This window comes from Podarcis gaigeae, assembly GCF_964106915.1.
Source record: "Podarcis gaigeae genome assembly, chromosome: 3".
Lineage (NCBI taxonomy): Eukaryota > Metazoa > Chordata > Lepidosauria > Squamata > Lacertidae > Podarcis > Podarcis gaigeae.
Genome location: NC_139680.1, coordinates 102,466,902 through 102,477,789, shown reverse-complemented (window position 1 = coordinate 102,477,789; position 10,888 = coordinate 102,466,902). Strand labels below are relative to the sequence as shown.

Below are 10,888 nucleotides of genomic sequence, written 5' to 3'. Positions count from 1 at the left end.
CTCCGGCATACTGTGATCTATATTAAGCGCTAAATGTGTTTCAAAACAGTGGAGGAGGTTGGACTAGAAAATATTACAGGTCTTCCTAGTCTCCCAAGCTTACAAGTGCATTTAGAAGACAGTAAAATCTTAATTGCAGTGGTAGGAGATCATATAAGGTACGGGCAGTGGAAGGCACCCAAGTGTGCTCAAATGACTTGTGTTAAAATACCGTGAACACCAGTGTTGTTAATTAATTGTTCTTCCAGCCCAACCTTCAGCAAATGGTCCCAGGGGAGTTACAAAAGAACCACAATTAAAGATCTTAAAATCACCTGGGAAGTTTACCTAAAAATGTCAGTAAGAACCTCAGGATAAATACATTCGGAACACACACTGATTAATGTGACAAACTCTGATCTAGAATCCCCAAAAAAGAAAAGTTTCAGGAAGAATAAAAAGGGTTTTGTTCAATACCTAAAAGTGTAACAGAATAAGTGGCAGTAGAGATGTAAGAACACAACAATTTCCACTCTGCCCAGTATTTGTCTCAATCAGTACTTTTCTGTTGCACTTTGGTTTCTGCCAAATACTACGTGATTTGACTTACTATCTGCTATTCAACATAAGTTACGTAAGTATTTGTGTACTATGTTCGTTTCGGTGTAAAGGAAATGTAAAAACAATGCTACAAAGTCATTTATTATGAATTGTTTGCCGTTTTTAAACAACAACTACATGAATGAATACCAATTGTATTATCTTGGCTGATTACCATTTCTGACCGCAGATGAACATGCAAACTTGCCACTACTTCAATTTCCTTTTCTGTTTTCTTCAGAATTCTCTGACATCCCAAAGTGCCAGGCAGGCAACTCTGGAGGAAAAGCTCCACAAACTACGGCCAAACCATTATCTCCCTGACCATAACCTGCCTCACCTCCAGTGGCAGAGGCACCTAAAGAGAATCAGCAGAGGACCTTAGCATCTGGGCAGACAGATATGGAGATGTTTGTTCTGTTAGGTGCCTGGACCCCAAGCTGTTTAGGGTCTTAAAGATCAGCATGTGGGAACTGGGCTTGCAAATGAACTGGTGGCTACACAAGTTCTCGTAATACTTAAAGGCAACCAGTGCAGCATACTACTCAAAATAAGGTTGCCAGACGTCCCCGTTTCCTGGGGACAGTCCCCGGATTTACAAATCAGTCCCCATACAAAATCCATTGAAGCTGAAAAGTGTCCCCGGATTCATTAAAAAAAAATAATCTGGTAACCTTAACCCAAAGCACAACAACGAACAACATCACACAATTTGAAAATCTCTCAATTAAAAATGCATGTGCTAAAACAACTTGAAACCACAGTATAATTGCATCAGAAAATTGTACTCTAAAAGTTTTCTTTTTTAAAAAAAAAAAAATCCCCACTGGAAAAATGAATCCATAATTGAAGACGAAAGACTTTCCAATACCGTCTCCTAAAAATTAGCATAGTTTCAGTATTGCTTCACATAGATAATATGTTGATGTGTTTTCATTTTCTACGGATCTCCCATGAGTAAGCAGTATCCAAAGCATGGACCAACCTACCATCTGGCAGGGCCAGCCCTATCATTAGGCAGAGTGAAGCAACCACCTCAGGTGACAGATTTTTTTTGGGGGGGTAGGGAAGCAGCCCTCCTGGCCATTTCCTGTGAGCCTCTTAGTCATTTCCCTCTGTTGGAGATCAGAGTTGCATATGCCACACAGACTGCACCCCCTAAACCACAGGGACTCCTCAGTTTCACTAAGGTGCAATGGAGGATGCTACCCATTGCCAGAGTTGAAGGAAGGCTCAGCGGCCAGTCCATTAGGCTCCTGCACATAGAACTGCGGCAGCACCATTTTGTCCTTTGCCCCAGGCATCAAAACAGCTTGGGCCTGCCACTGGCATTTTGAGAAGTAGGCATAAAGATATTAGCTCTCCCTGCAGACTCATAATACAGTGGTACCTCGGGTTACAGACACTTCAGGTTACAGACACTTCAGGTTAAAGACTCCGCTAATCCAGAAATAGTACCTCGGGTTAAGAACTTTGCTTCAGGATGAGAACAGAAATCGTGCTCTGGTGGCGCGGCAGCAGTGGGAGGCCCCATTAACTAAAGTGGTGCTTCAGGTTAAGAACAGTTTCAGGTTAAGAATGGACCTCTGGAATGAATTAAGTACGTAACCAGAGGTACCACTGTATGTGACTTCCCCCAAAGAATCCTGGGAGTTATAGTTTATCAAGCATGCTGGGAATTATAGCTCTGTTTTAACTATGTAGAGAGCCAGTGTGGTGTAGTGGTTAAGAGCCGTAGTCACGTAATCCGGGGAACCGGGTTCGCTTCCCCGCTCCTCCACATGCAGCTGCTGGGTGACCTTGGGCCAGTCACACTTCTCTGAAGTCTCTCAGCCCCACTCACCTCACAGAGTGTTTGTTGTGGGGGAGGAAAGAAAAGGAGAATGTTAGCCGCTTTGAGACTCCTTTGGGTAGTGATAAAACGGGATATCAAATCCAAACTCTTCTTAAAGTGGTACCTCAGGTTAAGAACAGTTTCAGGTTAAGAATGGATCTCCAGAATGAATAAAATTCGTAACCTGAGGTACCACTGTACCTGGGCACTATGGGCACTTCTCTGAAGTCTCTCAGCCCCACTCACCTCACAGAGTGTTTGTTGCGGGGGAGGAAGGGAAAGGAGAATGTTAGCCGCTTTGAGACTCCTTAAAGGGAGTGAAAGGCAGGATATCAAATCCAAACTCTTCTTCTTCTTCTTCTTCTATGGGATCGTTGGACTTTGGACTTTGAATTTTTCAACCACGCTTTTAATTAATGTATGTTAAATGTGTTGGTAGACGTTTCTATAGCCAAGCTGAGTTTTGTAATATTCCATAATGACAATAGTAAATCAGATTACATAGATAGATATAATGCATCATACACTGTTTATAGTATCAATTGACATATCTGTTATGCTCTCTTTAGTTTTTCATTATCCCCTCCCTGCCCTGCCTTTTTGCTGCTGTTTGTCTACTGTTACGGTCACTATGTCCACCAACTGTATTTTAGCATCTTCCATGCCACCAAAGTGAGAGAGAAAATTATAATGCTGTGCAAATCAAAGCATATTAATAATTAGCTGTGACATGGTAAACAGAAAGTACTTTATTCGTATTTTCCAAAGTTAAAGAAAGCTATCTTTTGGGTTTGTATTGTGGGCTTTCCATCTTTTTAAGCCAACATATACAAAACAAAATAGTATTTTCAGTGCACCTCCAGGATCTTAAAAATACTGTGAAAAAGAATGGGATTGATAGCATCACGGATTTTTGTTTTGTTTTTTACTTGGAGGATAATCTAATTGTGAATACACATGGTTAGGAGATTTGTTGATAATGTTATCTGGAGGTAGGATAGTTCAAGGATCAGCCTGTGATTTTCCATACAAAACAAGAGTGAAAATAAGCAGCATGTTATTTAAAATTAAAAGCCCAGTGAACATGTGCCACTTACTGCGACCATTATGTACGTCTAACCTAATCAGCGGCACAATCAAATTCAAGCCATCTTGCTTAACTGTGACAAAATTGCATTTACGGAAACTACTTCAGAACCTCTTAAAAATATGACCTTCAGACTTCCTTTTATCTCAGGCAACAAATGTTTGTCAAGAGGCCAAGTGCACAAATTGTACATTCTAGAACACTTAAAAATGAAGTACTGTTGGGTCCTTCTATGTAACAATCCTCATGTTCATTCGACTGGATGGCCTTTTGCTTTTGCAAAAACTGAACTGGCTGACTTGGAGCTTGCGTGTAGGCAAAGACTTTGTGCTCTTAATGAGAACAGGTGTAACGCTGGGCTGGATTAATCACGACGTTAGGTAAGCTCCTCCACAGCAACGTTTCCGTTCCAAACTGGGGCTTTGGCTGCAGCACAAACAAGCGAGACTTTCCCAAGAGGTGCCCATACTTATCTTTACATGGGTCGCTTTTTGACACTGTAGCTTCTCTCACCTCTCCAGAGGACCAGTGGGCTGGTTCCCAACACCATACATCTCCATCCTCTCTTCTTACAAACCTCAGCTGGAACCGCTCCAGATTCTGCTATACTAGAATTACTAGAAAACTGTGAGGTCACAGCCACACCATACATTTAAAGCACTCTTATACCACACGGGTGGCACTGTGGGTTAAACCACAGAGCCTAGGACTTGCCGATCAGAAGGTCGCGGTTCGAATTGCCGCAACGGGGTGAGTTCCCCTTGTTCGGTCCCTGCTCCTGCCAACCTAGCAGTTCAAAAGCACACCAGTGCAAATAGATAAATAGGTACCGCTCTGGTGGGAAGGTAAACGGCGTTTCCGTGCGCTGCTCTGGTTCGCCAGAAGCGGCTTAGTCATGCTGGCCACATGACCCGGAAGCTGTACGCCGGCTCCCTCGGCCAATAAAGCGAGATGAGCACCGCAACCCCAGAGTCGGCCACAACTGGACCTAATGGGCAGGGGTTCCTTTACCTTTACACCACTTTAATGTTCAAAGAACCTGAAGAACTGTAGTTTGGTAAGAGCGATGACCTCACAGCGTCACAGACCTACAGTTCCCAGCACCCTTACCAAGTTACAGTTCCCAGGATTCTCCATGACAGTTAACAAGTGCACAAGAGTACTTTAAATGTGTGGTGTGGTGGATGTGACCCAAGTTACAAGCTAACCGTTACAACACCTCTCAACGATTGCCAACCGCCAGAGGAGGGGTGCCAATCCTCCTGCTCCTTCTCCTTACCTGTCGCTGCACTTCCCAAACTCCCCTGGGCTTGATTCCAGGAACCTGTTCTGCTCCCTGTAACATGCAAGGAGAAGCCCATTTAGTCCTGCCCTGTGCATCCCCCTCCCCAATATCTCAAGTTGCTTAAGCACTCTTTCTATAAAGTACCACCTTTATCAAAGGTGTCATGGGCTTTGAAGACACTCGAACTCAGGACGAAAGGGAGAAACGAGCTACGAGGAAGGCACATTTGGCAAACGCTCACCATGATCAACTCCCACCAATGTCCCCACTGTGGAAGGACGTGTGGATCCAGAATTGTCCTCCACAGTCACTTACGGGCTCACTGTTAAAACTGTGTTTATGGAAGACAATCTTACTCAGCTACGAGTGATCGTCAAAGATGAAGAAGAAGATAACGTACCAGTCTTTAAAGGCAGGGTGCATACCCTTCAACATTTCTCTGATGAAAATATGGATGTCCCATTCCATAATGATAATTTTACTATGTGTACCCCACACATCTTACTGGGTTGCCCCAGCCACTCTGGGCAGCTTCCAACATATATAAAAACATAATGAAACATTAAACATTTTTTTAAAAAACAGGATTGCCTTCAGACGGCTCAGGTAACTCCATACCCTCCAACATTTCTTCAAGGAAAAGTGGGACATCCTAAGGAAAAGTGGGACATTCCGGGATCAAATCAGAAACCAGGTTGACTTCAATAAATAAATAAATAAATAAATAAATAAATAAATAAAACCCCACCCATCTGGGCCTCCCCAGCCACTCTGGGCGGCTTCCAACAGAATATGAAAATACAATAGTCTATTAATCATTAAAAGCTTCCCTAAACAGGGCTGCCTTCAGGTGTCTTCTGAAAGTCTGGTAGTTGTTGTTCTCTTTGACATCTGGCGGGGGGGCGTTCCACAGGGCGGGCGCCACTACCAAGAAGGCCCTCTGCCTGGTTCCCTGTAACTTGGTTTCTCGCAGTGAGGGAACCGCCAGAAGGCCCTCAGCGCTGGACCTCAGTGTCCGGACAGAACAATGGGGGTGGAGACGCTCCTTCAGATAAATCAGGGACATCCCTGGAAAATAGGGACACTTGGAGGGTGTGGGGAAGAAGAGCATTCAAGCAAATGCCATCGCCCTGCACTGGTTTCATACTGGCAATAAGTCTGTACGTTTTAAGCAATGGCTTCTTCCAATCTACTACCAAGCACAAGCCATGCCCAGTTCTGAAATCTGTCTCACCATATCGCCATGTTGCAGGACGTGGGTGGAACTTGGCAGAGGAAGTGGGTGGGATTAATACGGACACTGGGGTGGTAGAAATAAAGTAACACCCAGCTCCGTCAAAGTTACCAATTATACCCAACAAGTTTCTGGAGCAGACTTGGTGGAACGCTCTGTCACAAGAGACTAGGGACCTGCAGGACTTGACATCTTTCCGCAGGGCCTGCAAGACAGAGCTGTTCCACCTGCCCTTTGGTTTGGACTCAGTCTGACCCTTATGTTTCCCTCCCCTTATGGTTTTGATCTATGGGCTACTTTTAAAATGAGGCTGCATTTTAAATTGCATTTTAACCTGTATTTTAAATTGTCCCCCCCCTTTATGTTTTTACTATAATTTTACTGGTGTTAGCCGCCCTGAGCCCGGCTCTGGCCAGGGAGGGCGGGGTATAAAAAAAAATATTATTATTATTAAGCCATGCTTCTTTATCCTGCTCACAGGCAGTAGCAACAATAGATCATTTGCTCATGTGAGCTAGGTACAAGCAGCAGTAACAAAGAGATTTTCTGCTTACAAGTGCCTACTTGCAAGAGATGCTTTGCAGATAATAAGCCACCAGTGAACTCAGATCATGCACCCTGTTTGTGTCTGTGATGCAAGCAGCACATTTAAAGCACAATGCTTTGAAACCTGAAAACTGGGTGCCAGGAACTGTAGCTCTGTGAGGGGTAACCTACAGTTCCCAGGGTTCTTTGGGGGGAAAGCTGTGACTATTAAAGAGGTATAAATGTGGGGTGTTTTTTTTTTTTAATCAATGGTTTGCTCCAGCAGCTACAGTTAACATGAAAACTGAATGCAGGGATGTGGGATCTGTGCCCATCCCCACATGCTGCTAAGCTACACCTCCCACTGCTGGCTGTGGGGGATGAAGGCTGGAATCCAACAACATCCAGAGGACCAGAGATTTCCCTCCCCAGTTTACTTGCTAGGAAGGAATTTCTAAGCGACTTTTACTAGTTGCGTCGACAGGCGCAAGAGCATGCCTGCTCTAGAATACCTTAAGCTACACCCACATGATTCATTTGTCAGCTCGGTTACTCAATTTTGGGACGAAAAGATAACCTCCTGGAATCCAAGCTTCCCACTGAAACAATGCAAAACTCCCTGTCGCTAGTCTAACTGCCACATTCTGGATTAGCTGTAGTTTCCGAATCACCTTCGAAGGTAGCCCCATGTAGAGCGCATTGCCGTCGTCCATGCAAGACAGCCTCTATAGCCACATCCCCCGGTAGAAGCCACAGCTGTGTTGATCCATTATTGTACTGGCTGATCTCCTACTTACAGAGCCAGGTTCAAGGTATTGGTATTACTGTAATTTCCAAAACCCTAGAGAACTTGGGTCCAGGGTACCTTAGGGAACCAAAAACCCTCATATCCCAGTTCTGTCACAGAGATCATCTGCTGGGATGTAATTGGTTGCCCCCTGCATTGAAAGTCTCACGATAAGAGCAAGAAATAGAGTTTTAGTGGTATCACTCCACCTTCTGTTTCGACTTTCAAATGCTGGTTGAAAACCTTTCTATGCCATCAGGGTTATGCCAGCAATTAAGAACACATCTTTCCATAATAGTTAGTTAGTTGATGGGCACTGAATTTAAATTAAAAATGTGTTTTTATTACTTATACAATGGTACCTCTGGTTAAGAACTTAATTTGTATGCTGCGTGTATGCTGCAGTTTTAATTGTTGTTATTTTTTTCCTGGATGTTTTTTCAATAATGAAAATCACAGAACAAAATGAACAGCAGAAGCCTGGTCCATCGATACGACTTGCCCACATAAAATAAAAGCATCACGGCCAGTCAGCACAATGCGAAATATCAAATGGTGAAATCAAATATCAAATGGGCCGTGGTTTTGATAGCATTCCCTTGCTCTTAAGGCATGAAAAGCTCCTTCCATTTTGAATGGCAGTCACGGGATGCTCCTGTCTGGTATAAAAACGATAGTGTTTGCTTTAGAGGCACAGTTATAGCAGGAAACACACTTAAAACAGAACCATGCTTAAACAGAAACATATCATATAAGCTCTCTCTCTCTCTCTCTCTCTCTCTCTCTCTCTCTCCAGCACCTATCAGGTGGGCGCCATTGCCATTATAAGTGTTATGTAGTGAAGTTCTCACCCAGGCCACCAGGAGTATTGTGTATGTAGTTTTCACTCAGGTCCACATCAGTTATTTTAGGCGGGAAACCCTGGGTTGTTCTTGCTACAATGTTGACAGCCGGCTGCCTATAAAAGCAGGCCGGCTGAGCTGTTTGCTGTTCAGTTCTATTCCAGCTTACAAAATAAAGAGCTACTTGGAGAAATTGCTGTGCCGTCTGTTATGTCAACCCACAACTTAACAATAAGAGAACAAGGGAAGAGTTCATTGTGAGTTCTGGCACCTCTTTTACTAGAAAAATAGCAGTGTTGTGTGTGTGTGTGTGTGTGTGTGTGTGTTTTGCTGAAACTGCAGATACCAAATACACCTGTACAAAACTATACTTAGATTTGTAAATACGAATTTAGCTAACCATGTGTGGCAAGTTTTACAAGGAGGCAAGAAATATATAAAGGCAAATTCAAAAAAAGATATAAAGCCATGCATGCAAACAAACATAGGTGGTGGTTTTGGTAAGTTTATAATTGGAAGAGGCTATTTCTACTTCCAGGTTATTGATGTGGCAAAAGTGGCTGACATTCTGTATGTGCAGGAAGGAAGTGGAAAAAAGTGAGTTAATGCCCTTTTTCGTATTTATTGGCTAGGCTGCTTGGCCTGGTTTTTTGTTTTAAACTGAATAACTGTATTTCTGTTCAGATTAAATATTATTCACTCACTATGAACTGAAAAAAGCACCCCCAAACTTTCTAACTTTCACAGAGGCCAATCAAAACTAGGGTGTGCAGAATCAGTCATGTTCTCCAAATAAAATAAAATAAAAACCTGACAAATCCCACATTCTTGTGATCACAAGAAGGGTCCAAGAGCAGAGCGTCTTTCCCAAAGATCAGGCATAAAAAATTCAATAAAAGCAAACATTGTTACTGTTGTGTATTGAGTCAAAGGATTTTATATCTGTATTATTATTGTCTGCATTGCATTAGGGTAAAGTAACTGCCTTTTGGTTCCAGAGGGTACAGCTACTATTGGTTCATTTAAGCTGCTGTATTTGGATCCTCTGTCTTATTGGTTTCCTCCAAAAGGCAGGACTGTGATTGCCTGATATTGTTCCCTCCAAAATGTATCCTTTCTAGCTTGTTCCCTGTCCCTATAAATGTAGCTCTCCCCTCCTCAAGTCTCAGCCTTGTTTGCTTTAATAAAGAAGTGTTACTAGAGAACTGTCTCCAGCATATTATGTCAAGAGAGCTGAAATCACAAACCCCATGTCACAACAGTTACCATCGGCCTTTACAACGGAACACAATCGTCAATGTTTGTTGTGTCAAGTGAGGAAACACAGAGGAGGATAAAGGCTACTTTCATGCCATCCCAATTTCTACAAACTTAAAACAAACTGATCTCAGTGCTTTAAACCAATTTTATTGTATGCTTTTCAGGGCCCCGCCCTGCCAGGCCAAGTGGGAAAAACCCTGAAAGGTCACCCAGGACTCAGAGCCAAGATGGTCTCTTTGTACAAATAAAAATGCAGATAATCTTTAAGGTTGAGTGGCTAATCAATATAAAAATTAACCAGCTACAAAGCTGTTACTGCTGAATTAGATTACTTTAGGACAAATCATCCTGCTTCATTTACAATCAATGCCTGGCCTGTATCTTCCTGCTGAAATTTGGTAACTTTTCATACCACCAATGACACAGAGGTAGGTGGGTGGGTTTAGTCCCACTTCTGTTGCATCATGTTCTTCTTGCTGTTTTATACACTACTTTTGAGCCAAAATGACTTCTAAGTGGTTTACAACTATAAAATCAATATATTATTAAAATACACAATAACAAGACCTTTGGAGCACTGAAACATCCATAATTAAAATATACCATCAAACAGTTATAATGGTACCTTGTTTTAAGAACTTAATTCGTTCTGGAGGTCCGTTCTTAACCTGAAACTGTTCTTAACCTGAGGTACCACTTTAGTTAATGGGGCCTCCCGCTGCCGCTGTACCACCACCGTGCAATTTCTGTTCTCATCCTGAAGCAAAGTTATTAACCCGAGGTACTATTTCTGGGTTAGCGGAGTCTGTAACCTGAAGCGTCTGTAACCTGAAGTGTCTGTAACCCGAGGTACCACTGTAATTAAAAAGCGTAACCATCAAAACAGTTTTTTTTAAAAAAACAGTTAAAACAACAAAATCAGAAGTTCAGTGTGCTTTCCCAAACAGGTGTGTCTTCAGGAGCTGGCAGAATGCCAATACTGATGGGGGCATCTCCTATTTCAGAAGGCTATAGCACAGAAGTGCCCTTCTACACAGCAGTATTGCAAAAACATTAGGGCAGCATTACAAGAGTGCACCAGGCTACTGAAGATTGCTATACAGGATATCCAGTATATAGAAGAAAAACACTACAAAACAATCTAATTCAGCGATAACAGCTTTGTAGCTGTTTAATTTTTATATTGATTAGCCACTCAACCTTAAAGATTATCTGCATTTTTATTTGTACTTTTTAAATATAATAACAAAAACTAAATAAAATGCTAAACAGCCCTGACAGTTTATGATATGGAGCTATTGTACCTGTATTACAGATAAACATACCATAAATAATCCCTGAGGCCTTGTGATGCTCACTAGGGCTGATTGTAGTTTGGAGTCTGACAACATCTGGTTATCCACCCCTGTGTTTAAATCAGGGTTGGCGTATGTCCTGAATCTTCCAGACATAGCC

At 42.5% G+C, this 10,888-nt stretch overlaps 1 protein-coding gene across 6 annotated transcripts in view; it reads right to left on the bottom strand.

The window, feature by feature from the left end:
• Positions 1 to 10,888, bottom strand: part of EPAS1 (endothelial PAS domain protein 1) — a 131,509-nt gene that overhangs the window by 111,350 nt on the left and 9,271 nt on the right. For 2 of the 6 annotated variants that reach the window (XR_014562738.1, XM_083733239.1), the window contains exon 2: positions 4,780 to 4,836. The exons of the other annotated variants lie outside the window; for them this stretch is intronic. Coding sequence is in view for 1 of the 2 variants with exons in the window: in XM_083733239.1 (XP_083589365.1) it covers positions 4,780 to 4,836 (57 nt within the window). In the remaining variant the exon portion in view is untranslated. The remainder of the gene's footprint in view (positions 1 to 4,779; positions 4,837 to 10,888) is intronic. 6 annotated transcript variants of the gene reach the window in all.